General features: G+C 49.5%; 1 protein-coding gene across 3 annotated transcripts; it reads left to right on the top strand.

The window, feature by feature from the left end:
- The first annotated feature begins 49 nt into the window (after positions 1–49).
- HADHA (hydroxyacyl-CoA dehydrogenase trifunctional multienzyme complex subunit alpha) lies at positions 50–26653 on the top strand. Of its 3 annotated transcripts, none has more exons than XM_030037630.2 (21): positions 62–177; positions 3290–3331; positions 4553–4594; positions 4683–4753; positions 5550–5683; positions 6927–7065; positions 8094–8213; positions 8299–8401; positions 11279–11401; positions 12074–12192; positions 13030–13086; positions 16773–16882; positions 17174–17308; positions 17960–18131; positions 19494–19580; positions 21233–21373; positions 22648–22716; positions 23096–23291; positions 24197–24311; positions 24896–25041; positions 26031–26653. In XM_030037630.2, the coding sequence occupies exons 1-21, from the start codon at positions 90–92 to the stop codon at positions 26174–26176; spliced, it is 2355 nt and encodes a 784-aa protein (XP_029893490.1). In that variant the 5' UTR covers positions 62–89; the 3' UTR covers positions 26177–26653. The 3 variants fall into 3 exon arrangements, with proteins under 3 accessions (XP_029893491.1, XP_029893490.1, XP_029893493.1); XM_030037633.2 differs by lacking the exon at positions 62–177 and adding an exon at positions 1626–1881; XM_030037631.1 differs by lacking the exon at positions 3290–3331 and having other exon boundaries at positions 50–177.
- The last annotated feature ends 846 nt before the right edge of the window (positions 26654–27499 follow it).

Here is a 27499-nt window from a genome sequence, read left to right as displayed (position 1 = left end):
CCGCGGGCAGCCTCGGGTGGGGCGGGGACGGCGCGGCCAAGCCCCCGGGCGGCCTCTCCCTCATTCGACCTCGCGCGCAGGCAGGCAAGATGGCGGCCGCGGTGCGCGCTATCGGCAGCCTAGGGCGTTTCACAGCCGCCGCCAAGTACAGCCCGTCCCGCCGCCCACCGCCCGCGGGTGAGACGGAGACTCCGGGGCGGCGGTTGTCTGCCTCCTGCCCCGGGGTGGGGGGCAATGGGTGCGGTCTTTCTCTCGGGGCGGGGGGCGTGAGGGACGGGGTGTCACTGAGGGGGGCTGTGAGGGGCAGAGGGCGGTGTGCCCACGCGTGAGGGTGTTGCTGGGGGGGGGGGGGGGCTGGGTGTCTCGGGGGGGGTCGCTGGGCGGTGTGGGCTCGGGTGTCAGCCTGGGGTCTGTGAAGAACGGGGTGGGGGGGCTTTCCCGGTGTGCCTGGGGGGGGGGCTTTCCCGGTGTACCAGTAGGGTGGGGGCTGCTGCCACGGAGGTGTCCCTAACTCCCCCCCAGGTTTCCCCAGGGCAGGGGTCTATGTCTCTCCGTGTCCTGGGGGGCCATGGGGAGTGTGTGTGTGCATGCCCCCACAGGGGAGATGCTCCCATGGTGGTCCCCAAGGCAGGCTGGCCTTCATGTGCCTTGGCATGCTCTCTGTGTCCTTGCACGTGGGCCTGTTTTGGGAATCCGTGTATGGCTCTGCGGGGGGGGGTCCCTGTGATTCTGCACTGGGGGGATGATGGACCCTCCATGCAGTCTCATCCTCTACACTTGAGCTGATCCACAGGAAGAGAGTGTCCTTGCATCCTACGTGTGTGTGTGTGTCCAATGCCCCTGTGTGCATGCCTCGGGGGGGATGTCCCCATGTCCTTGGATGTCTGGATCCTTTGGGCTGTCCTCCAAGCACACACGTGTATCTGTGGGAAGGGGGTATCCCCGTGTCCCCACGTGGGTGGGGAGAATGCCCCCAGGCATGTTAGTGTTTCCAGGTGCCCCACAATCTTTCCTTATTTTGGTATACAGGCATCTCAGCTGTTGACTAATGCTCTCTTGCAATCTGCCGACCCGGGCAGGGCCTTGGCGCTCTCCTCCCTGTTTGCAGTCCTGGATCGTTGTGCTTCCTTTCAGAGTGACCAAAGCAAGGAGTCATCAGGTGCCCCTAGGAAGGCTGAAGGCCAAGGCTCAGAGGCATTGGAAACTGGTTCTGATTTCTGCTCTTTGAAAGGCCTCAGGGTCTGGTATCAATGTTGATCTGAAATCTAGGAGCGTTTCGTTTAAACCTAATACCTGTCTTACGTGCAGTGCTGGAGTGAGTTTGTATGTGAGCCAGTTACTCCAGGACCAGGGTGCTGCAATGGATAACGAGCAGAACTCCAGCAAGTGCTCTGACTGTCGTTGGTTGGACTTCTTTTTGTAACTGGCAAAATTGTTCATCACAAACAGTCCTGGAGGTGCTATGAGGACACTGTAGCTCACTGTAATTAATAGTGTTGTTCTGCCATAACAAAGTGTTTGTTAAATTGGATGCAAACCTTGCCAGGGCAGGTCAAAAAGCATGCAAAAGGCAGCAAGCAGGCAGAAGACAGTGTGAGCTCAAGAGCTGGCCGTACCTGCTGAGCCACATACCGTGTGCTATCAGGTTCCCAGAGGGGATAGGAAAGCTCAGTCTGTCAAAATCCTCCTGTCTCCCAGCTCGCAGTTCAGTGCTCTGTGCCATCAGCTCACACGTACAGGCTGAAAGTGTGGGCAGTTGTTGTCCTGAGCTTCAGCTGGTTCGCTCTGCTGGTGCTTGGCTTGGTCCAGGACTGCAAGAAGGCTTTTCTCTGGAACCGTCCATGGATGCTGTTCCCACTTCAAGTGGCATGCCACGGCCGGGTGAGTGGAGGGGCGGGAAGGGGAAGTGCTGGACAGGGAAGCAGCCAAGGAAGTAACAGAGGAAAAAGAAAGTGGGAAGAAACAGGTCCCGACTGGACTGTGTGAAAGGGGTATTTCCCGTTCTCTGCTGCATCCAAGTTCTCGACAAAGTCCTGAGAGTAATTGTCTGAAGCATTGGCGTCCCTGTCTCTAGATGCTCTTTTAGTTGGAGTGAGTGAAATAGTGAGAAAGGAATCAATATTCAAGGCTTTTAATTCTTGAATGGCAGAAGCGCACATCTGGCCTGCTGCTGCTGCTTCCTGCAGCATTTTGAAGGGGGATTTTTCTGGCTCCGATCTTGGCAAGTTGCCGTTGTAGTGCTGAATGAATCAATGCCTAAAGCAGATGTGCTGTGACTGTGACCAAGTAAATGTGCTTTTAGTTTTAGACATGTTTTCCACAAGTATTCTGGGCTCTAAAATAAAATACTCTCAGGCTAAAGAAACCTCACTCAAATATTAAGCAGCTGTTACTCTAATGACAGTATCTTTCCCAAAAGAGTTTATGTTAAAATGTAGTGAGATTTGTTCGGTTGTGTCCTTGATTTTTTTTTTTTTTTTTTTCCGTACTTCATATCTTTTGTTTTGCTAGAACTGAAAGGCAATGCGGAATTCAAGGTTTAAGGTTTTCATGGAAGCAGTCTGTTTGGAAACTGACATGAAAAAGAAAAGCATGTTAGACCATAGAAAGAGCAAAAAGTTAATTAATCCATTCACTTTTTATTTTTAATTGAGATTGCATGTTTTGCCTGCAATGTAGTTTTTACTACATAGTCAGTGCTTTGCTTTTGGTAAGCGTTGGGAGTGATGTGCTGCTCACCTTCCCGCATCCCAGCCTTAGCAGATGCCTGGCTGAGGGTGTGGAAGGAAAACATTGTCACTTTCCTTGCAGCTGAGATTTGTTTGGTCTAAGTATCCTTCCTGCTGTGCCTAGCTATGTGCAGCAATTCAGGATTGAAGTGAATGGATTCAGTAAGATAGTTCAGTCCTTGCCTTCTTTTTAAAGTAGTGGGTCTGTGGGGCTTTTATTGGGTTAAAATGCTGTTGTTAAAAGTGCATCATATTCTGCTCAGGAGCACCTATCAGCAGAGAAATTGCTATCAGACCGCACTCAGTTTTTGTGGGAAATGAACGTTGGTGCTTATTTTCAGGAGTATCTGACTTTCGCGCACAAAAGTTTAGGGAAATTAATGTTCACTGCAGCAATCACAATCTGGGTATTGTCCTAGTCCAAAAATACTTTAAAGTAGATTTGAGTGGAAACCAGTTCACTCTTTGTTTATAAAATGGTATTACGGGCACATGAGACATGCACGCACACATAAACCTGTTTGCCGGGACAGACTGACGCTGAATTTCCATCCCCACAGCGTTGCACCGTGTATCCTGGGCTCGGGGAATGGAGCACAAAGGTCAGTCCCTACTGCCAGCACCGGAGACAAGGTGGAAAGAGGGCCAAAGTGCAGCGGAGCTCCAGCCCTGAGCCCGTGTCACGGGGCTGTGGGGAGGGGGAAGCACCTGTCAGTGAGGTGCAGGCTGAGGTTTTAAGCTTGTTTTCCATGTACTGGATTTTGTGCCTTTTTTGCTGCTGGGAATGGGAATGTTTAATTCCTGAACGTTTAACCAGCATTGAGCAGTAAACCTCCCCTAGCTAAATGGCTGTGTTCCAGTTGGTAGATGTGCGTATGGTGCTCAAGAACTAACACTTTTACTAGATTTCAGACTTAAAGCAGCTTTGGCAGGGCTTCAGCCTAGATCTGTGTTAGAGGATCCTCTCGGTCAAGATCAAGGTCGCTTGAATGGAACTGAGATTCATTCATGTACTGAGAGATCATCAGGCCAAATACAATTTCTCAGCAGAAAAAGGAGAGCTGGGATTTATGAGTCAGAAAAGTGGCATTTCACTTGTGGACGGAACTTGTTCATACCGTGGTCTGAGCTTTCAGAGTGCTCTGAAACAAGACAAGTTTGTCTAGGTGCTTCCATATGTAATTAGTAGAGATGGATCAAGTATTTTGTTGATAGATGGAGGTGAGAATAAATGTTTTGTGTGCTCTTTTTGTGGCTCACCAGATGTATAACCTGAGATCTGTGGAGTATACTTGGGGTGGCACCATTCACTGGCCCAAGAGTGTGTTTTTGCAGAAGTATTCTAGGGCAGTTGTTTGATTTGCAGAGAAGTTAACTTGCAGGCTTGAAACTCTCCAAAGTGCAGGAAGGTCTCTGGTTTAGCACGTGAAGAAGTGTTGAACTGTGCATACTAAAGGCAAAGAACCCCTGTGTGCCACCTGCTTCATCTCTTGTCAGCTCTTTGGGAAGAAGGCTTTGTTTTTGGGTTTTGGTTTTTTTTGTTTTTTTTTTTTTTTTTTTTTTTTTGCTCTCAGTTTGGCATTGCTGGTGTTGGAAGCTGCGGTGTGGAGTCTATGCTGTGAAGGTCACTTCAATAGTGTGGAATCTACTGAACTCTGGTGGTGGCACAGGTCAAGCTGTAAGAGAAGGAACTGGCTCATACTCAGGATTTTTCGAAATGCTGTACTCAGCAGTTGAGGAGAGATGGGAGGATGCATTAATAAAGGAGAGTTAAGCTGAGACTACTGAGAATTCCTTTAACATCTGCAACATCTTTTCTTTAGGTTATGCTTGCCGTAATATCTCCACCTCCACTGCTCTTCAGAGTAAGTGTAAAGCTTTGCTATGTGAGTTTGTTTTCTTTCTTAAAATCCACTGAGCATAAGCTGATAACATGTTTCTGTTTGTTTCCAGCTAGAACCCACGTTAGCTGTGATATCAAAGGAGATGTTGCAGTTGTACGCTTCAACACACCAAATTCAAAGGTACTGGTTTAGCTGGCTGTGGTTAATAGGCATATCAGTGGAAATGGCAGGAATAGCAGTCATATGGAGAAGGCATTGAAAAGTCTAATTTAAGACTAAGAACTTTCCTAACCTGCAGCTTTTCAAAGTTGCAAGCAAAGTAGAAATAGGAAAATGAGTGTTTGGTTGTTGAATGAGACATCTGAAAATGCCTCATGGAAATATTTTGTGTGTACTAAGCTAACTTGTCTCTTTCACTGGCACAAGATACCACTAATTCTTATTAAATTCTTGGATTCAAGACATTTAACGAGAGTGTCCATTATATAGGAAAAAAACAGCTTAGAAGCTCATAAAATCTGTGTTTGAGGTCACAGACCCACTGTTGGTGACGTTAAGGAGGAACTTCTTAGCTATAGATTACTTGATGACCTGCTGCAGGGTTTCATCTTTGAGTTTTTTTTCCTCACTATATTATGACACAGGATGAACTAACTTTCATAGCAAATCTGAGCTCAGTTTGAGGGCCCCAGAAGCGTTATAATTGTGCCAAGCAATGGTCTGGCTGTTGGGCAAATTCCTGGATGGTCTAGTCCTTTTTTTTTCCAGAAAGCAAATCTTGAAAGGCTGTAGAGCTGCAGCTCCTACTGGCTTGGAAAATCTATTTAGACCTACTATTGGCTTTGGCTTTTTGTTGTCAGTCTGTCTTCTGTGCAAGTTTTCTGATGATGTGATGGTTGAGTCCCATACTTAATCAGAGGTTAAACTCCACTGTCTCTTGAGCTCCTTATTTACAATGCTTATTTGCTGCCTTTAGGTGAACACTCTATCCAGACAATTGAGCTCAGAGTTTACTGATGTAATGAATGAGATCTGGGCCAATGAAGCTGTCAAAAGTGCTGTCCTCATCTCTTCAAAACCAGGCTCTTTCATTGCTGGAGCAGATATTGAGTAAGTATGGAGATGTTAGACTTAATGCTGATGGAGCTTTCCCTGAAGTTCAGCATCCAGGGCCAGTGGTCTGGTGCACTGTGAAGTCTGAGCAGTTTGTCACTGACATCTTCCCAGGGGTGAGGCAGAGGCTGGGAATGAAATCCTGTGCACAGGATGCCTAACTTGCTCAAATGAAGTTAGGACCTTGATAAAGAGGAACATGGCAAGTCACTAAACCCCATTTGGCTGTAACACTTGGTCGCTCCTTCCTGCATACTGGGGTGCAGCCAAGGAGACCCATCCTGGCTCCGAAGTGAGCATTGTCCTTTGGTCTGGGACATAACAAGAGCAGATAATTTACATGCAGGACTTCATTTAAGCTGGGTTTGAGTGCCTGGCAGTCTGCCAATGCGGCCCCTTGATTAGGCAGGATTTGGCACTCTGCCGTGTGGAGCATCTCAGCAGCCTCCCAGGCGATTCGGCATGGCTAACTTTTACAGGGTGTGGGACAACCCGTGTGGGTGCTCTCACTGGGACCCGGGGTGCCATTGGCTCCTAGTCCTGGCACTGGGCAGGACAGAATAGTTGTTTAAGGACATTAAAAGCCAGAAAGCTCTGAGGAAAGAAGGTAAATTACAAACAGACCCTTCAAAACATTATTACCTTTTTGGCTGGCCTTATGCAGGGGCAGAGACTTGATGTATGTTGTGGTGGGAAGGAGGCAGTAGCTAGAGCTGATAAGCAGAGCAAAATGACAGGCTGTGTTTAAGAGGTGTCTGCTGGTCTCAACACTACGAGCCTCCCAAATTGCGCCTGCCTGGCAAATGCTGCTAGCCTCCATGAGAATAATTGGCACAGGGAGTCTCTAATTGGCGGAGTGCAACATCAGAGCACTGGCCATCTGCTCCTGTAAAAAGTGATGCTGGGCTCTCCCCTCCACCCTTCCTGGCAAGTGCTTTGAGGCTTCCTATGACCCTTCCTCCTCTCCCCCAAAGGCTTTCAAAGCTCTGACACAAGGAAACTCATTCACTGCCTGCAGGCGCAGCCCAGTGTCAGCATGCAGTGACTTAACCCACTGAATTTAGTAGTCTTCCTGTGTTGTCTGTTAATCTAAGACTGGGGGACTAAATAGGTCTCGCCTGTCTGTCAGCCACTGGAGCTTTGTGGGAAAAAGAGGAACAAACTCATTGAAGCACTCTCATTTTACTGCTGTTTTCTCAGTGCTTTTCCAATTCTGATCAGCCTTTCTGCCTCACTGCAGCATGATTGAAGCCTGCAAGACTTCTCAGGAAGTGACTCAGCTCTCTCAGGAAGGACAGAAGATGCTAGAAAAAATTGAGCAGTCTCCAAAGCCCGTAGTTGCTGCCATCAGTGGCTCCTGCCTGGGAGGAGGACTGGAGGTATTGAACAATTCTGGGTCTGACAAGCAGCAGTGGGAGTTGACAGCGCTGGTTCTCTAAACTATCCAAAAGATGCCTGCAGGACTACTTGCCGTGAGAAGGATTTGAGACCTGACATGGGTTCATTACATCCATTCAAATGAGTTTGTGGCAAATTAATGGCTTGGTTGTGCTTCAGGGCTCTGCCATGCTAGTTTTTCTGCTTCTGTTGAAAGAGAGCTAATCAAATATGAATTTGTGTGGGCCGGGCTAATATTTAGATGAGAGCGTCCCAGGGAAAACCGGCTGTTTCCGGCAGGCATTGGATCTGGATAAATGCTGCTGGCAGAGTCCAGGCTGGAAATTGCTGCTTTTCAGATGAAGTGAGTCTCGTATCCCAGCAACTTCTGTTCTTTAAAAGGTTGTTGTGAGAGGGATGAGTGTGGGGAACCTGGCCAGGCTCCACCCTGGCCTGCGTACTGTGCTCTGTCAGTTGCCACTTTGGCTGGGTGCAGTACTTGCTTTGTAATCTCCATCTAGGGTTTTGTGCACTGAAAAGTCTCTGTGGTAATTCCTGGAGCAAAGTTGTTACTAAAACAGAATAACCTTGTGGGAATGGAGTCTCTTCAGTTGTGTACCGATTTCTCAAGCAGTCGCAGCTTTTTACAAGCACTGTGGTGACACAGATCTGAACTTGGTGATCCAGTGATGAACCAAGTATCATGGCTGATCTGTAAATGGGGCCATGCTCTCAGTGTAGTGAATGAATTTAACCCATGATGGTCTAGATGAGACTTAAAAATAGCTTGGCTCTGTTTGGTAGTTTCATGTTCATGTCATAGCTGCTTGCCGTCATCTGCCTGTGTGCGCTTCTCTTGCTGGAAGAAGCCATCAGTGAGCACAGAGGGAATCTGGACAGTTGAATTACGGCATTGGAGTAGAGTCCGGAGGAAAGCTGAGGCAGTATGTAGAAGAGACCTTTGTGATGGATGGCCAGTTCCTCTGTGGTCTTTCACAGGGAAAGCTTTAGTTTTCTCTTCCTTTTGAAGGTTGCCATTGCCTGTCACTACAGAATAGCAACAAAGGACAAGAAAACAATCTTGGGAACACCTGAAGTGTTACTGGGTCTCCTGCCGGGGGCAGGGGCTACTCAGAGGCTGCCGAAGATGGTAAGTAAGAGGAAGATCTTCTCTCGATAGCCTCTTCTGCTGCATGGTGTGCTCCCATTCTGAAATCCCCTTTCTGCCCTTCCAGGTGGGACTTCCTGCTGCCTTTGATATGATGCTGACTGGAAGGAACATCCGTGCTGACAGAGCAAAGAAGATGGGTCTGGTTGACCAGCTGGTGGACCCTCTAGGTCAGACATGATGCCTCTCAATTTCTTGATCTTCTGCCTGTCAATTAACCTCTCCACCTTACTGAAATGGGTGGAGAAGCCATTGATGCAGCCAGCAGTCTAGTGGGGGCAAAGCATATGGACTGCAAGGTCCTTACTATGCTCTGCAGTGGAATCTCCATTCCCGCCTTAGAGGCATGTGCACGGGGACCTTGAAATGTCAGGCTCCTACTAAAGCTAAGTGAATAGGGAAAGGTTAGCATAGAGGGCAGGCCTGTTGGCTCTCTTGCATAAGCTAATTATACAGATAAGAACCTGCATTCTTCATTTATCATGTCAGAGGGACAGATTACAACCCATAATGAAAGGAGAATGGATGACCGATGTCTACATTTATGCAGCCTGCAGATGTTCATCTCTGTGACAAGATCTTGTGAAGAAGCCAACCCCCATGGCTTAGGTGCTCTGAATTGCCAACTGACTTTCAGTTGTATGGAGAAATTCCTTGCAAACTCCAGACCAGATTGCACTTCCAAGTGCTGAGTGGGCTAGTGAATTTGCTTCTGCTCTTCCTTCACTAGGGGGGGGTTCTTGGAGGGTGACAAAATGGAGGAGCAAACCCTCCACAGCCTCCTGAAAGCTCTGAGCAGCTGCAGCCAGGAGTTAGAATGGAAACCACTGTGCCAGCTGGTACTGCCACGCAGTTGCACTGTGCTGAGTTTGGTTTCCCCAGGCAGAGCATGGCCAGAATACCCTGGTGGCCCTTAGCTCCTGAATGTGAATAAAATAAAATAAAAAGAAAAGGTGCTGGTGCCTACCCCAAGAAACGCAAGGGAAGGCCCGGTGTCTGTTCTGTCTCACATGCTAGTGTTCAGCTGGGTGAGATATCCTTAGCTGTATTTTCACTTATAAAATGGATTGCTGGTACTCAGGCTTGAGTTAAAACTGCCTGAATAAACTTTACCACTGTATACTTGCTTAAATGTGAATTGGCTTTTAAGAGCCAGCAAATGTGGCTTCTTATACCAATGATTACACTGGCTTGCTTAAAGGAAACCTCAACTTTCTGAAGAGCTGTTTGGAATCCTAGCTCAGACCTGATAAGCACGTAGGAGGAACACAAAAAACAAATTATATGCAAGCATTAGAGGCATTCCTTGTTCATTCAAATAGCAGCCAGTGCCAGAAGGCTTTCTGCTGAGTATTCTCATTTTCATTCTCAATGTCCGGGGGAAAGCAGCTTTAACTGGGGTGATGCTTTAACTGATTATAGAAAGCTTTGAAGGAGGGAGACAGCATTAATCAGGAGGCAATTTCATGGGGTGCAATCAGTTCTCCTTCAGTAGGGAGCTCTACAGCATCCTCTTGATCTATTTACTACTGTGCCCAGATCTAATTCTGGCATGTGCCTTTTATACAAGAAAGCAGATGCGAGTCGACAGCCTGTAGCTCCTGGGTTAGGACACTACAAAACGTTGAGATGTTACCACAAGTAAACCCACCTATGTTGGTTTGACCACCTTGCCTGCATAGTTCTTATAGCTCAGATGTAAATAAACAGCTCTTTTCTTCAGCTGTAATATCAAAGTCCAGCGCTTGTTGGTGTTGAACACCCAAGCTAATGGAAAGGGGAAATTGGGTATTCACATCTTGTAGCACATCAGGCCACTAAAGTTGCAGGTCTCAGACATATTTCCTTGAAGTGTTGGGAAGAGAATTTGGAAGCTGGTAAGGTTTGAGCTCAGAAATCCCAAATGCTCTCAAATTTCCAATAAATTCTCTAAAATCTGCTGGGCATTGCTGAAGTGTAGATTATGCAGCAGCTCTGGGTTAAGTTTTCTGTGCTGCATGTAAAATGAAATATGTTGTTTTGTTTGGACTGTTTTCCCCTAGACTGGCTCTGACATACTGCCAGGGCATGAGTGAGACTTCCTAACAGCTTTCATGATCTGGTCAAAATGTATGTCCTCCTTTATTTGCTGCTTGCTGAGAGACCCGCCAGCAGGCAGCAGCATGTGGGGTCTGCTAAGTACACACTCTCAAGATTTTATGTGCAGAGAGGTGAAACCTTAGAGTTGAAGATCTCAGCTGTTGGTGGAGGGAGAGAGGACTGGGAGGTGAAAGAGGGGAGGGGTTTTGGTTTTGGTTTTTAACTGTGTCCTGTGTCAGGGAGTACTTGTCTGCTCTGGTGTATTCTTAGCTCTGAGGACTCTGCAGCATCTGGGTGTGGTTGGAGCTGCTTACAGTGAAGGTTAATGAGGTTGCCCAGCTGCAAGTATACAGAGTTGTAACCTCATCAGGTTTGTTCTGCTAGTTCAGAGGCAGCCCAAGGCTGCACCTTTAGCTGGTGTCCCTGTGCAGAATTGCTGGGCATTGCTCTTTCGTTAATGACTCATTGTGTTTGCCTCTAGCAACTTTACACAACTGCCTTTTCAGCCCTGTATTCTACCCTCCTGTACTGGCAGAACATGTCCCTGAGCAACCTGATCTAATTCCAGAGCTGGATTTAACTTTAAACTTGGCCCTGCTTTGAGCAGCAGGTCAGACCGGATGGCCTTCCATGTCCCCTTCCAACCAAAGCTATTCCATGGTTTCGTGAAAGTAGTGTTGATGTTTAAGTGGCATACTGCTCTTTGCTCCCATTGGGAGTTGGCATTTTGGCATGTCTGTATAATGGCATGGATATTAAATGCCTTGGGGCCTTCATGTAGTTTGCCTGTTGAGCCTTTCCATCATTGTTCATAATCAAGAAAAGCCAAACAGGCTGGGGGGAATAGAGTGGTAGCAATTCAAAGGAACATCACGCTGCTGTCTCATCCTTGCTTTTCTGCATCATCATCCGTCAGTGATAACTGCTGCTGCGTTTCCTGAAGACTTCTTTTTTTTTTTTATTCACAGGGCCAGGTATGAAGGCTCCGGAAGCACGAACAATTGAGTACTTGGAGGAGGTAGCGATTGGCTTTGCCAGAGGACTAGCCAACAGGACTGTGTCTGCCAAAAGATCGAAAGGGCTAATACAGAGTAAGTCTGTGGGTATCATGGCCAAATCCCAAGGGACTGTAGTGAGTATAATCCAGCTTTGCTTCTCAGGGATGTGTTCATGCTCCTACTTAATTCCATTTTCAAAAACAAAGTTATTTCATGTTGTAATCATCTCTTGAGCCAGGTGGATTGGAAGAGAAAACATTGTTCTGCAGATCTGATCTTCAAGTGGTGTTGCCGGAGCTGCACATGGTAGCTCCTAAAGTGTAGTAGAAGGGAGTCAGGCCTCAGGAAGAGAGCAGCAGCTGCCTCCAGAGGACTATCCATCTTCAAAGCTTTAGTAGCAAGTTCTGTACCAAGCTTGTGTAATCAAGTGGGAAGAGGCACATGGGTCTGCTCTATACTAATCCTCTTTAGCAGCACCCTTATGCAGTTAGGAGAGCCCAGAAATGATGACATCTCTGTATGAGTTCTACTCCACAGAGCTCAGTCTGTCACCAGTTGTATTAGCCCTAAATGAGACTTGTCTGTGGAACAACCCATAGAAACCCTTCTGAGCAGACCATGCTACCTGTGGCTGAGTTTCAGGTGCATATTTCTATTGAAGATATGCAACATTCACATCTATACTCTTTAACTTTCAGGTTAATCGTTTAAAGACTGATTGTGCATGTAGCGCTGTGCTGAGACATGTTTTGTCCTATCTTGCAGAGATAACAGACTATGCTATGGCTCTTCCATTTGTGAGGCGGCAAGTCTACAAGACAGTGGAGAACAAAGTTCAGAAGCAAACCAAAGGACTCTACCCTGCTCCACTAAAGATCATTGAGGTAACCCCCCCTGCAAGGCCCAAGAAACTACAGTGAAGGTGGATCTGTGGGATAACATGGCAGCAGACAGAGGGACGGTGGTTCCTTCCTGAGTCAAGCCATACATCCTGATATTCACAGAAGATCAGTCTTGATGAGTGCGAACTGTGTGGTGTACTGAGCAAGCACGGTAAAATTCAGAATAGCTTCCCAGAATATGATCACCAATTTATGTGGTACTGGTACCAGTAAGGAGTAGATCAAGAATCCCATTTGAGGGAAGGCTTAGCTGGAATGCTTTGTCCATGAAACTTTCAGCCGCAGTTTTTCCAGATTTCCCATACAGTTTCTAAAGAGTTGGGTGAACCTGTTCAAAGCTAGGAAAATATAAGTTGCCGTTTTCATAGCACTAACCACACAATACTTTAAAAGTTAGTCCCCTGAGTTACACAGGTACTGTATTACTTTACAGACACTGTCCATGGCTTAAAATTACTTTTCACTATTTAAGTTGTTGCCAAGACCTCTCTAAAACCTGTGAATGCCCCCCTCTGAGAGCAGTGACATTACAGGAGCACAGTCCTAATAAAAACAGTTACTGAAACCACAAGGTATGTGTTTAAAAAAAAAAAAAAAAATTAACCTGATGGAAACTCCTTGCCATTGTAGCTATTCAGTGCTAGAAGGACAAGGTGATTCATAGCTCTGCTTTGAACAGCATGCACAGGACCCAGAGAGTCTGAAGTATGCCTTGAATATTGGGGAGGGGTTACTTGTGAAAACAGGAGGTGCAGCTAAACAAGTAATTGTTGGCAGACATGACTTAACAGTGGCATATCTTTCTTGTTCTTTGACTAGGTTGTAAAGACTGGTCTTGATCAGGGGCATGATGCTGGATACCTCATTGAGTCCCAGGTAAGGAGATCAGGTCCCTGGTAGTAATCAGTAAATTATGGAGTCTGGGGGGATTTGTATTTAACCACACAAAAAGGATAATACTCGTCACAGGCTGCTCAAACTCGTGTCTTGCTCCCTGCCCCTTCTTCTGGCAGTGGGGCTATGAAAAAGGTCTATCTTGAACTGTTTGTCAAGGTTCTTCATCTGTGAAAATGTGCCTTTTCTCATTCCTGTCTGTGTTATCTTTTTGAGTGGGGAATAACCAGACGGAGTTCACTGATCTAGGTTTCACATAACAGGACTTTGATTTCTCTGTGTGTCTGGGCACTGTTTGTTTTTTCTGATTGTCACACAAGACAGATAACCCAGAGGGGTGGGTATTCTGCTGTCAGTCTCATCAGTGTTTCCAGGCAATTTGGTGCAAACAAGTCATTTCCTCCAAGAATTAACTTTCATTTTTACCAGTGTTCTGTTTACTCTGTCACCTTTTTTCACCATCATCTTTGTTCAGGGTGTTGATTCTCAATTATTCTTGTTTTGCTGTTTGTCCTGTTTTCTAGTCCAAGTACTTTGTTCTGGTCCCTTTTCACCCATTGATAATTTTGGGTACTTCTGAAAATTAGGTAGTTTTTTTCAGTAGTGATTTCTCACCCAGAACAGGACTTCTCTTTCCTTGTCCCTTGGTCAAACTTACTTATTTAGTAGATGCTCCAGTCAGCATACTGGCTAGTACTAGCCATTCAGGGGGACCTCAACAGACCGGAGAACTGGGCTGCCAGGAACCTCATGAAGTTCAGCAAAGGGAAATGCTAAGTGCTGCCCCTGGGGAGGAATAACCCTGTGCTCTAGTTCAGGCTGGTGGCCAGCTGGCTGGAGAGAGTCCAGCGAAGGGCCACAAGGATGATTAAAGGCCTGGAGCATTTGGCACAGGCTGGGAGACCTAGGACTGGAAGAGAGAAGGCTTGGGAGGATCTTATTAATGTGTATAAATACCTGGTAGGAAGCAGTAAAGAAGGCATAGCTACACTCTTCCCAGCGGTATCCAGTGGCAGATAAGAGGTAATGGGCACAAACTGAAATGGGAAATTCCACTTAAATATGCAAACCAACCTTTTTACTGTAAAGGTGATTGAACACTGGAAGAGGTTGCCCAAAGAGATTGTGGAGTCTCCCTCCGTGGCAGTACTCAAAACCCAACCAGACAAAGTCCTAAGCAGCCTGCTCTGGTTGATCCTGCTTTGAGCAATGGGGTGCAAGCAAGTCAATCTCCACAGGTCACTTCCAACCTCAACTATTCAGTGATTCTGTGAAATGAGCCTCTATTTCATTCTTCCTTTCCCTTCAATTCTTTAGTTGCCTGGCACGTCAGGCAACTTTAGTTGTCAGGCACGTCAGTTGAGTGTAGCACCAATAATGACTGCTAAGGGTAGTCAAGTCTTTTGCATTTTAAGGCCCAGAAGACTTCACCTCTTGTTCTGCTTGCTGCTATTCCCCTTTGTAGGTCCAGCCAGTGGTGAGGCTGAGCAGATAGTGCAGAGATGTAGGTATGCACACATGTGTGTTCACAAACACAGAGTACGTGCATGGCTGGCTGCACAGGCAGCGCAGTGCCTTTACTGGTGACACCCACATAAACACAAACCACTCGCAGGCATGGCCAAAGATTGATGCTGTTTCTCCTGGTTGGCTGATCAGAAATCAAATTCACATGCAGCAATAAGTGCACATGTGCGTGTGCACACACACCCCTTTAATACCTGGCTCTAGATGTTTCATCGGTCAATTAGTTGGCCACAGGGCCCAGTCTGACCAGCTGCTGGCACGTGGACCTCATGTCCTAAATGCCATCCAGTCCTCCTTGAGGTTTGCTAGTGACATGCTCAGGAAAATAGGAATAGAGTTTAATATGGAGGTAGGACAGACTGTGGTGGGCAGGTCTGGGGCTTGAGCAGGCAAGCGTACTCGCCAGCGGCTTGCTTGTGCATGACCCTTTTATTCCCCACACACACACACAGAGTCTTTGGTTTCCCATGCTTGTTCATTCTCAGCCATCTCAATCCTTCCCTTTCTCTGCCCTTGTCTCTGCCTTAATAAACAACCTGCCCCAAATTAGTTTTTCCTCACTGGTCCCAGTTTTGCTACATCTGTACTCAAATTTGTGATTTCTGGTACTGAAGAGGTAATTCTGGCTGTGCACAGCGTCACTGGTGTGGTTATCTGGGCGCTGCTGGCTCTGCAAGACCTAACTCCCCAGAAGATCCACCACACTCCCATCTGGTTATCTCTGCATTTGGGTCATCTCTCACATCACTGCCCCTTACCCACCAGTGAAATCCATCTGTCCCCCGCAGTACTATCTGTAACTTTTACCAGCTTCTCACGCTGCTATCTGTCACATCCTGCAGTCTTTTTCCTGCTGTGCTTAGTAGCTCCTTTTGTTGTCTTCTGGTGACAAGGTGCTGGTCTGAGATGTAGCTGTCTGCCTCCTACCTTAACAGTGACCTCCTGGGTATACCCCATCTGTTCTGGTTATGCATTCCATCCATGTTGGGTCTGGTGCTGAATAAAAGGCTTGGGATACTCTGTTCCTTACAGAAAAGAATGAATGTTTTTTCCTGAGAATAGCAGCAGGATGGAGATCTTCCCAGAACCCTCTGAAGAATAAGTGTCAGTGTCGTGTCTTTTTTTTAATGCCTCCCTCTTTCCAAGGAGACTTGCAGATTCTCTTCCAGGCTTTGTGTTACTGATATTTTAACAAGCCTTTAACTCACAGGACAGTGGTGAAGGAAGATACAGCCTGCTCTAAACTACATTGCGTTGGCAGCTTTCCTTAGCTGACTTGGCTCAGGCAACATTAGTTTTCTGTTGCCTTACGCTGTCTTTTGTCTTCCTGACTACTTTCCCGTTTCATGCTGAGTGCTGGGAGGTTATACAGGCCTTTGATTTTGTTGCCTGTCTATGATCCTCCGAAAATAGTATCAGGTGACTGCTGTCAGTGAAAATTGGCCTGTTTAAAGATTTTTTTTCTCAAAGCCTGAGGGCAGGGCCCTTTCACCTGAAAGCCACTGGGGCAGTGGCCCCAGCTAGTGCAGGATGCACATGGGGGAGAAAGGGTCCCGTGTCAGTGAAATACAGTCCTGCCACTGGGGAAGTAGAAGTGGCTCCTGCATTGATCTCATAGGACCCTGTAGCTGCTGCCTGGCCACAGCAGCCAGGTCGCTTCTGGCTTGCCATCATGCCAGTGAACTGCCAGGGAATGCTCTTCCCAAAGCTGTGCTGGATGACTGGAAATGAGCTGTGAATGATTCAGTGGATAGGAAGATGGATGTGGAAATACTGTGGCTGCTCTTGTTCCCTGGCAGAACCCCTGCCCCTCCAGACACGAGTGTTAGAGGTATACACTCTTTCAGATGCTTTAATTATACTGTTTATGAGAAAGGACATTGAACAAGCAGTTTCCTACTGCTTTCTGGCAGCCCGTATGGAAGGCAGTGGTGCAAAGTGGGCTGTGCTTAGCACAGAAGGTGCCTCTGGGCAGAGGATACGTATGCTCTGTCTGTTCTCCTTTTCTAACCAGGTTACCAGTCTGTGCAGTTACACGTGTGGCTGTGCTCTCCCCTTGCCATGTTTTTGATGTGTGTGCGCTGGAAGCGAGACAGCTGTTAAATGCTAAACTCTCTGCTTCCCTTTTCCCTTTCTTCCAGAGCTTTGGTCAACTTGCAGTGACTAAGGAAGCCAAGGCGCTGATTGGACTTTACCACGGGCAGGTGCGCTGCAAGAAGAACAAGTTCGGAACACCTCAGCGAGAGGTCAAGTAAGTGCAAGTGTAGGATGCCTGAAGGAGCAGTTGGAGGACCTCTGCTAGAAGGCTCTTGGGACCGAGTGGCCCAGAGTCCTGAAAAGCAGTGTAGCAGAGCAGAGAGATTTCCAGCCTCCAGAGGCTAATCCTCTGCAGTTTGGAGGTCTCACCCACCAGTGAAATCTTCTTGCATGACCTCACTAAAAATAGTGCCTGGGTGGACAGGATCTGTGCAAGTCTGACAGCAGCAATGGAAATTCAGCTATTTCTGGCTTTGAATGTGTCCCCTGGTCCTTTTCTGTGCAGGACTCTGGCAGTGCTGGGAGCAGGGCTCATGGGAGCTGGGATCGCACAGGTTTCAGTGGATAAGGGACTGAAGACCATTCTGAAGGACACAGCACAGCAAGGCTTGGACAGAGGACAGCAGCAGGTCTTCAAGGGGTATGTGAGTTAAAAGGAATTTGGTCTGGATGGGATGGGGCTGCCTTTAGTCAAAATATTCCTCTGCTTTCAGGCAGTCAGGAACTCCTGACACCTCTCTTCTTTTGGAGTCTTCTACCATCAGATGTCACAGAAATGCTTTCTTTTAAGGTTGCCCTATGCAGTGTGCTGGGATATTGCTATGAAACAGCCCCAGGGTATTCAGCCTTAGTTCCTTAGGTAGGTAGATGACCTAACAAATGATTGCTTTAGCTTTTAGATTTAGCAGTAGCTCATAGAGTTAAGCAGGGAGGGAGTAGTCCTGGCTGTGTAGAGGCCCATATCGGGGGATGCATTGGGTCAGACTTCTGAAAAGCTGGATTTCTTTCCCCTGTTCTCCTGGTTCAGCAGTAATAGTGCTCAGCTGTGCATCCTCAGGAATGTCAGCAATTGACCCTCAGACTAATGCACCAGCTGAGTTGTCTGAGCATGGCTTTCCTTTTTCTCGATGGAAGGAGGGGCCAGGAGTGACAGGCCTGCTGGATTGGAGATTAGTGTTTTGGGTCCCAGCTGCAGGAGGGAGGGAGGGAGGGATGCCCTTGGTGTTGTGGTGTACCTCCATCGGTCTGGGCTGGCCTGCTCAGGAGCTGTGACAGAGCTGTCCTTCCCTAGGCTGAACAGCAAGGTGAAGAAGAAGAGTTTGACATCGTTTGAGCGGGACTCCATTCTCAGCAACCTGACGGGCCAGCTGGACTACAAGGGCTTTGAGAAGGCAGACATGGTGATTGAGGCTGTGTTCGAGGACATTAACATCAAGCACAAAGTGCTGAAGGAAGTGGAGGCTGTGAGTATCAGTTCTGAGCAGCTTGTGCTAGATGTGGCCCCTGTATGGTGGAGACTCAGGGTGTCCTGTCCTGTGCTGCTGGGTTTGTCACATCTCCTTTGTGCTGCACTTTGGTGCTTGGTGCAAGTTATTTATGTCAGTGTGTGGGTGAGTGTCAAGGGCAGCCTTCCTGTTCACTAACAATATTCACTGCTCAATAAAGAGTCGCTAGTTATTAGCAGAATGGGGCAGTTCTGACATTACCTGACTCCTAGGAGCTGCTCCAAAAAAACATTGATATGGCAAGTAATGTCTTTTGGTATCTCCACAACTTACAGTTATTTACTTACTATCTCTAGCTTGCTGTCACTGCTCTTTTCTGTTCAAGAGCACACTTGGGGAAATAACTGTATGGTAAAGGAGCTGGTCTGTGCACCTTTCTGAAGTCCCTCCCTGCAGTGTCTACTGTACTTCAAATGGTCTGGCAGAAACATGGGGGCTCTGAGGCTAATATTGCAGACCTGGGGAGAGTTCAGGGGAAGTCAGATCTGAGAAGCTCAACATGACCCTGCCATGTGCGCTCGCAGCCCAGAAAGCCAACCGTATCCTGGGCTGCATCAAAAGCAACATGGCCAGCAGCTCAAGGGAGGGGATTCTGCCCCTCTGCTCCACTCTGGTGAGACCCCACCTGGAGTCCTGCATCCAGTTCTGGGGTCCCCAATATAAGAAAGACATGGACCTGTTGGAGTGGGTGCAGAGGAGGCCACAAAGGTGATCCGAGGGCTGGAACACCTCTGCTATGAGGACAGGCTGAGAGAGTTGGGGTTGTTCAGCCTGGAGAAGAGAAGGCTCCGGGGAGACCTTATAGCGGCCTTTCAATACTTAAAGGGGGCTTAGAAGAAAGATGGGGACAGACTTTTTAGTAGGTCCCGTAGCGACAGGATAAGCGGTGATGGTTTGAAACTGAAAGAGGGTAGATTGAGATTAGATGTAAGGAAGTTCTGCACTATGGGGGTGGTGAGGCACTGGCACAGGTTGCCCAGAGAAGCTGTGGATGCCCCATCCCTGGCAGTGTTCAAGGCCAGGCTGGATGGGTCCTTGAGCAACCTGGTCTAGTGGAAGGTGTCCCTGCCTGTCGCAGGGGGGTTGGAACTAGATGATGTTTAAGGTCCCTTCCAACCCAAACCATTCTGTGATTCTATGACTTGGGCTGCTGCTTTAGAATTAGTTTCTAATGCCATCTGCCCTGAGAGAAAACTGGGTTTGCCTTGTTTGTTAGGGTTACCAGGTGCTGGTGCTGTTTTCTCAGGGTTCTGCCCATTACACTTTGGATCTGGCTGTGGACCCTGCCATTTACACTGTCTCTTCCACCCCCTGCCACAGGTGATCCCTGCTCACTGTATCTTTGCCAGTAACACATCTGCCCTCCCGATCAGCCAAATTGCTGCTGTTAGCAAGAGGCCAGAGAAGGTGAGTACCCAGTGCCATGTGCCTGCTATGAGTCTGTGCTGAGCTGTCTGTTAGAGGCAAACTGGCTTTACTGTGACTGCCAAGGGTACCTGTGATAGATCTGCCAGCCTCACACTAGCAGGTGACACAGGCCCTACAGGAGACCTGCACTTTTCAGGGAGCAGCAGCAAGAGACCAGACGTGACACCGCAGCATCTGAAGTAGCATGAGGGATCTGCGTGACCAGGTGGAGTCACCTCCCGAGGGCTAAGCATTGGTCTAGGGCAGCCTTGATAGAAAAAGGGGAAAATGCTTTCCCCTCATTTGAGGAATCTGCTTTGCCTACCTGGGGCTGCAGAAAATGAAGGAAGGAGCAAGCAGTTCTCCTGTGAGATAAACCCATCTCCTTCTCTAAAACAGGTGGGACGGGGAGGCAGTAGCAACTTGGGCAGAAGGAGGGGGAAGCTCTAGAGCTCAGTTCGAAGTGTTATACAAATGCAAAAGCAAAGGTACCCTTAGGAGTTTAGGAAACCAGCCACAAGGGTCTCAAGCCTGCCCAGGGCAGTGCATTGCCTCTGCTATTTGTCTTCCCTGCAGAAGTTCTGTGGACATCTGCAAAGTTGGACTAGATGATCATTGCAGGTCCCTTCCAACTGAAATATTCTATTCTAAAGTCCATAGAGTAACAATGTGTGTTGCAACTGTTGGAGGTTCCTGTGACCTTCGTGAGCCTCTTCCTCGTTTGCTGTCAGACCTTGGTTGCATCGGAAATGCAAACTGAGTCTTATTTTTTCAGACTTGGAAGTAACATCATCTTGCTGTATAAATTGCCTGTGTAATGGCTCTTTATGGGGAAACTGATAGGAAACCAGTTAACTAATTAGTGTATTTAATTAGTTTTGCAGTCTGCAACTCTCCTGCAAGGTGCCTCTGACTTAGATCTTAGTGCCAAGTGTAGCTTCCAGGAGACATGAAGGTGACATGCTGATTACATGGTCATGTTAAGAAAGTGAGGCACGCAGCCGAATAATCTCCATTTAAATGCTGTTTCCAGAGGAAAGCTGCACTTACCTCTGTAATTAGTTTCTGGAAACATGCCTTCTTGTCCTTAGAGTCACTTTATCACCAAAAAAAAACAAAAAAACCCCCACCCAAACCAAAACATTCACAAGCAGAACACAGACTCTGCTCAACATGTGTCTCTCTGACTGCTGTTCCACTCTCATAGTCCAGAAGAAGCACCACCCAGGCATGTGGCTGCCCTGCCAGCTCAGATAGTACCTGCAGATCACGCAGTGCCTGTAATTCACCTGCGGACTGAGCTCGGCTAAGATTCCCAGACAGGTTTAGCTGCCAGACTATTAACAAGTACAGAGAGAGCTGAGCACCAGTCTTGGTCCTGTAAGCATTATACCTAAATCCTCACTGAGGCAAGAGCTGTGGGGAATGTGCTATGTCCTTGGGAAGGACAAGGAGAGAAAGGGAATTGGAGAGCATTCCTGTCAGAGAGGGATACAGTGTGGCTGAATGCATAGTGCACTGTGGTGGTGGGTCCTGCAGCCCATGCTGGCCTGCTTCCCTCTGCAGTTGGGCACTTGACTTGCCCAGCAGGTTACTCTGGGAGCCAAAGTCTGTCTAACCCTGCTTAACCCTGAGCTCTTCCTTCTGCCTAGGTGATCGGGATGCACTACTTCTCCCCTGTTGACAGAATGCAGCTGCTGGAAATCATCACCACAGACAAAACATCCCAGGACACTGCTGCTTCTGCTGTTGCTGTTGGCCTCAAACAGGGCAAGGTCGTCATCGTTGTAAAGGTGAGGAAACACTGCCCAAATATCAGCTGGGTTAATAAATAAAAGGGCAGGCTTGTGCACTGAGAGGAGGCTGAAACATGGCTGTGAATATGCTGGCATTAGCTACTCATGCTGAGAAGTAAAAATGGAGGTTAGAAGAGGGCAGATGCCCAGGTGATCCCTCAAGTGTCTGTTGGAGCAGCCATGGAAGGCCAGAAGGCACAGGAACAGTCTGACGGGCCAGCACGAGGAGCTGGCAGTCCTGCTCCACACAGCTTCCAGGAGGCTCAAGTCTGTAGTGACATCTGAGATGGAGCAGAGTCTGGGCAGGACTCTCACCGGCTCTGCTCCCTGGCAAGCTGCGAGGACAGGGGGTCAATGAGCAGTAACCCTCCTCTTTCTGGATTTAAATCTTGTGTGAAAAGGGGCAGAAATGCAAGTGTAGGGGAAGAGGTATACCAAGCAGAGGGAGAAGGCTGAGCACAGCAAAGCAGCAGTTGAGAACAAACTGCTGTGGTCTCTAGGAGGAGGCAGCAGAGCCTCAGAAAAGCCATGGGCTTTGAGTGGTTTGTTAGGCTGACGGCTGCTGTTGAACACACAGCCCTCCAAACAGAGCTGGTCTCATGCTCCATGGTAGACAGCATCAGTGATGCTGTTTCAGCTGTGTGGGAGGTTCAGCCGGTAGGCTTAGGGCAGTTTGAGTGTATTTTTGGATTGGTCTTTTCACTGATGCTTGAGGTTGCCAGCAATGCTGAGCAGGTCTCTCCTGTAGTGCTGGGAAAACTGGCTTGTCTAAAAGTGCTCTAGGCATCTCTGGAGGCCAGTGGAGATACAGTGCTGCTTCTCTAACTCTCATCCCCACACCAGATGCTTCCCTGAATGGCAGTTTGCAGCTAATGTGTTGTTTCCTGACTTTGTGAGCAATATCAGAGGTGAAACAACTGGTTTCACTTGTGTTGAGCACCCTTTCCCCCATCAGCCTGTTGGGCTTGGTGAAGCAAGGGGACTTCTGCAGCCTGCTTGGGACCCACAGGCACTGTTTCAAGTAAAAACACTCTGGTGGGAGCTTCCAGGGAGTAAGTTCATGGAAGTCTTTGAACACTGCTGAGCCCTACAGGAAAAAACTACTCTAGCAGTCAATAACATACTGCTAGAAATGGAGTTCAGTGTGTGCCCTGCACATCAGTGCTTGAACTACAGCCCAGGCTGTGAAATGCAGTTCTTGTGCTGCTGAGAGAGGACATGTTCCTGCAGTTTGTACTTACCTACCTTCCTGCTGTGCTTCTCTTCCCTAGGATGGGCCTGGCTTCTACACCACTAGGTGCCTAGGGCCGATGCTGGCAGAAGTGGTCCGAGTTCTCCAGGTGTGTATCCTGTCGGCTACCGCACATCCACCAAATAGGTCATGTAAAGTCTGCTTCTTCCTTGCCCTCGATCAGGCTGACCCCAGCCCTGGCCAAAAAGGGAGGTGGGTAACCGGCCCCGGTGCCCGTGGTTGTCCCCAGCCAGCTGTGGGACTGAGACCTGGTGCAGGCAGTGATGGGGCTCTTTCCTCCCCACACAGCACCAGGGGAGAGTCAGGAGTGCTGCAAGCACAATTACACTGCTCCTATCCGTAATCAAACAGCTAATGGTGCTGGTCACAGTCTGTGGCCCCAGATGAGCAAGGGCTTTCTGCCCCCCACACTGGGTTTCCAGGACCCTCACCCAGAGAGATCATTGCTTCCCCTTCCATTCCTGCAGGAGGGCATTGACCCAAAGAAAATAGATGCCATCTCTACAGCCTTCGGCTTTCCTGTGGGTGCTGCCACGCTGATCGACGAGGTGGGTGTGGATGTGGCTACACATGTGGCTGAGGACCTTGGCAAGGCCTTTGGCGAGCGCTTCGGAGGAGGCAGCATCGAGTTGTTCAAGCTAATGGTGGAAAAAGGCTTCTTAGGTGAGACGCTAGGCTGTTTTAATCAAACATGTTTCTCCTTTGTTGAAGAAAGAGTACTAGCATCCATCAGCCTCTTGTGCCTCAGGTGAGGGCAGTCAGAGAACAGCCCTGGGAATGGGTTGGGAATCCCTCCCAGCTGTACCCTGGGCAGACCTTTGGCTGTAGCCAGACCTTCCTTTGCAGAAATGGCAGCAGCAGGCACAGATGCTGCCCACAGCAAAGGCAGCAGGCAAGACCTCACGAACGTCTGTGTGGCCCTTTGTGAAACCTGCACAAGTGCTCTGGGACATGGAGAGCAAGTGGCTGGAAATAAATGTGCTCGAGTGAAACAAGCCCTGAGCTGAGCTTTAGAAGCTCTGAGCACGGAAAAATTACATCTCTGTCCACACGGTAGAAGCTGTGGCACTGGGTGCCAGAGGCAGCTGTGCCTCTGAGCACACCAGGACAGAGCAGTGTCCATCAGCGGGACCTGCACTTGGGCCATGACAGCTCTTACCCTCCAGTGACCCTTGCTGTGACCAGACCCTTGGCAGTGAGGGTTACTCAGGAGATCTTGTCATCTCTGTACCTTGCTCCCAAGCGGGAGTGGACAAGGACTGTGTCTTTTTACTGCTGTAGCCACGGAAACGGTGGCGTTATTTGACTGTGCTCTGGATCTAGTGAAGGCATTAGTGCCTGGCACAGTGGCAACATCTTGCCAAGGAGTCAGCTGGACGTGGGCCCCCTTCCCTGTGTCCTTGGTGAGGCAGCAAACAGGCTTGTTCTGAAGTGCAGAGACACCGCCTGTGCCGGGAGGATCTGCTTGTGCTAACAGAAGCAGGAGTCACAAGGAGATCAGAGACGAAGGTGTCACGAGCAAACAGGACGCGTGGCAGGATGTGACTGTCTCTTTTTATCCCTGGCAGGTCGCAAGGCAGGGAAAGGCTTTTATGTTTACCAAGAGGGGGTGAAGAACAGGAGCTTGAATTCTGGCATGGATGAGATCTTGGCACGGTTCAAAGTGCCAGCCAAACCTGAAGTGTAAGTAGCTGTGCATGCCCGAGCAGTGGTGTGGGCTGGCTCTCACCCCAGCTGCTTCTCCGGCCTCTGAGCAGCAGCACGAGGGCTGCACCAGGCAGCACTGGAGAGGTTGCTGAACACGGAGTCACTCCAGATGGCATTTGGCTGTTCCCAGCTGGTGTGTAGGGGGGCAGACTGTTGGCTGTGGAGAGCCTGTGCTAGCAGGAATGGGGCATCCTTGAATTTATCAGCATTTGCTTGGGCACCTTTGCAGAGAGATTTCCTGTGGTGGGGCTTGCCAAGGCAGGCGGGTTGGTGCCATGACCTTCCTGGCGTTGGACCTGTTGTACAGCCTGGCCCTGAAGCATCTCCCGGAGCAGTTCCCATCTGGCCTGATGGAGCCTTTGCCATTCTTATGTGCCTGCTTCAGGACACGTCACAGAACGTAGCCCTTATCCTCATTGCAGATAGGGACAGTCTCAGTGAGAAGCCATTCTCTCCCTTACCCCAGGCCTGGCCCTGTCCCCAGTCTGTGCTGGCTTCACGTGCTCTTCCATCCAGCTGCTGTGTTACCTGCACAGCCCTTACTGACTCTTTCCTTGCAGCTGCACTGATGAGGACATCCAGATGCGCTTGGTGACGAGGTTTGTGAACGAGGCAGCCATGTGCCTGCAGGAAGGGATCCTCAGCAACCCTGTGGAGGGAGATATTGGTGCTGTGTTCGGCTTGGGCTTCCCACCATGTCTGGGAGGTAAGTGGGCTCAGCTGGGGTTTGGGCTAGGCTGCATGGCTTGGCTTGCAAGCTTTGTAGTGGGCTTGCCTACTGGGTTCTAGCCACCAGAGGTAAGTCAGCTGTTAAGGCCGGGTTTGAGCTGCAGTCTGACAAGCCTGAGTGTCCTTCTCCCATATAAAGCCTGAACCAGAGGTTGCTCCAGCATTCCCACCCCACGAGAGGTGACAGTGAGCTTGAGAGGTGCTGTGAGATGTTTCTGCCAGGACCCAGTGGAGTTCCTCCACTGGTACAGCTGTTTCACAGAGCTGGGCTGGTGAGGATTGAGGGACTCTAACCAAGTCATTTGCCATCTCTTTGGGTTTGAATAAGAAGGCATAGCCATGCTGGCCCCAGCCTCATCAGCACTTCCCATGAGAACTTCAAAGAAAGAGCTCTTACTGTGCCTGATAGTTATGGGGGTGTAGGTGGGATGAGAGACTTGCAAATGCCCTACATTTTTAAGAAATCCCTAGCTTGCTTTTGTGCAGCCGTATGGTGCTTGGTGAAGAGCGAGGCTCCGGTATGTCATCTCTTGCTACTGCTACTTGTCTGGGTGGTCAGGCAGGCATCTTGCAGCACTTACCCATCTGCAACCTGGGTGGCTGTGGTCATGGCCTGGGCAGTGGACAAAGCATGAGCTGAGGTTTGGGTCCCAGCTGAAGGATACTAAGGGCTCTTGGGCATGACGTAGTGCTTCTGCCGAGTACCTAGCACTTTCCCTCGTTGAGGCAAGCTCAGACTAAGGGAGAGGTCCCAATTATCTGTGCCCCAGCTTGTGCCCAGCAATCCAGTCTGCCTCTGCTCAGCGCAGGTGGGCGGGCAGGGAGCAGGGTCTTTTGTTGCCCTGCCGAGAGACTGGGGGTCTCTTGGAGGAAGGATAGATCAGCCGAATCCAGTGCTCTCGCCCTTCCAGGCACCTTGGTGCTTCTTGCTTCCTTGGCACAGATGTGTCCCCCTGTCCCCGGCAGGTCCCTTCAGGTACGCAGACTCCTACGGAGCCAAGCAGCTGGTGGACAAGCTGCGGAAGTACGAGGCCGTCTACGGCAGCCAGTTCACGCCGTGCCAGCTGCTGCTGGACTACGCCAACAGCCCAAGCAAGAAATTCCACCAGTGAGCGTGGCCCGACGCTGCCTGACCGCAACACACCGACAGCTCGAGCTGGAGCCACCGGCTCTCCAGCGACACCCCATTCTCTGTAGGTTAATCTGCAAAGCACCCGGGGGAGGCAGGGAAGGAAGGAAGGTGGTAACAGGTTGCCTCGTGGCTTCTAGTCATTTCAAGTGCCTTATCAGCTACTCTGTGTTGGGCACGTCCGTCCCCTGCCAGCGCGGGCCTGGTGGCTCCTTGCTGGAAGAGAGAATTTCTTCTGCGTCCACCTCCATGCTGCGACCTCCAAAGCTCCGGGTCTGGCAGGCACCATCCAGCACGCAGCTGGCCCTGAGGGCCTGCCTTTCCGTAAACCTCCAACAAAATAAATCCCCGTCTCCTAGGTTTGGACTCCATGCCTGCTTCTCCCATCTCTCTGGGGCAGCAGCCTCTCGGCGCCGAGGAAGGGAACAGCTCGAGTCGGAAATAAAGCATTCAGGCAATCCTCTGGGGTCCTCTCCGTGCTTGCCGGCTGAAAGCCCCACAAAGGGGCTGCTGGCGGTTGCCAGAGGGTGGGGAAAGGCAGGGGATGGCGGCAGTGCAGAACAAAGACCGGCTCTGTCACCTCTGCCATCAATCAGGGTCTGTGAGGAGCCTCTGGCTCTTTTGTCTGGCCCCGAGCGCTGCTGCCGGGGTTATCCTGGCAGATGGACCCGCCTGTAATTGCAAATCAAGCAGCCAAAGGCCAGAAGGGTCCCCCGTGGGGAGAGCTCAGTTTAAACTAAAAGGCTTTAAATCTCTGTGCACCTGTCAGTGATTTCAGAGCTGGCCTGGCCTCCTCCTCCCTGGTTTGGTGTGGTGCCTCCCCAGGTTCCAGCCTTTTCCCTGTGCCCTGGCAGGGCTTGGGCCGGGAGCTGGGTGCTGCTGCTCTTTTCATGTCACTTCTGTGCTTGTTTCTCAAAACTACCAGGGCGAAACTGGGCTGAGACATCATCTTAACCTGCCTCTGCTGCCTGCTGGGGGAGGCACTGGGCTGCCTGTGGAGCTGGTAACCAGCCTTCAGCCCTCCCTGGCGGGGGATGCAGCAGCCCCCAGGACCTGCCCCCTGCGTGGAGGGCTGTGCAGGAGCTGTGCTTGCTGGGGGGTGAGCCGTGTCCGGGGCAGCCCTGCTTCCCCCTCCGCAGCCAAGGAGCTGGAGTCGGGACCGGGGAGGTCTGGTCCCAGACCCTCCTGATGCTGTGGCCCTATCGAGCTCTGTGCAGAGTAGGGTTTGGGGAGCTTGGGGGTCCTTGGGGCACCTCACCATGGGCCCTGGTAGAGTCAGGCGCGCTGGGTGGTGGTTGCTGCCCTC

This window comes from Aquila chrysaetos, chromosome 15, assembly GCF_900496995.4.
Source record: "Aquila chrysaetos chrysaetos chromosome 15, bAquChr1.4, whole genome shotgun sequence".
Lineage (NCBI taxonomy): Eukaryota > Metazoa > Chordata > Aves > Accipitriformes > Accipitridae > Aquila > Aquila chrysaetos.
The sequence above is the reverse complement of the archived record's forward strand: the minus strand, read 5'-3'. Positions and strand labels throughout refer to the sequence as shown.

Bases quoted from the DNA above. Each gene is read 5' to 3' on its own strand.
- HADHA (XM_030037630.2), top strand. From the start codon at position 90: ATGGCGGCCGCGGTGCGCGCTATCGGCAGCCTAGGGCGTTTCACAGCC. The intron at 178-3,289 runs GTGAGACGGAGA...CCATCCCCACAG, and splicing joins CCGCCGCCCACCGCCCGCGG to CGTTGCACCGTGTATCCTGG. The intron at 4,754-5,549 runs GTACTGGTTTAG...TGCTGCCTTTAG, and splicing joins TCAACACACCAAATTCAAAG to GTGAACACTCTATCCAGACA.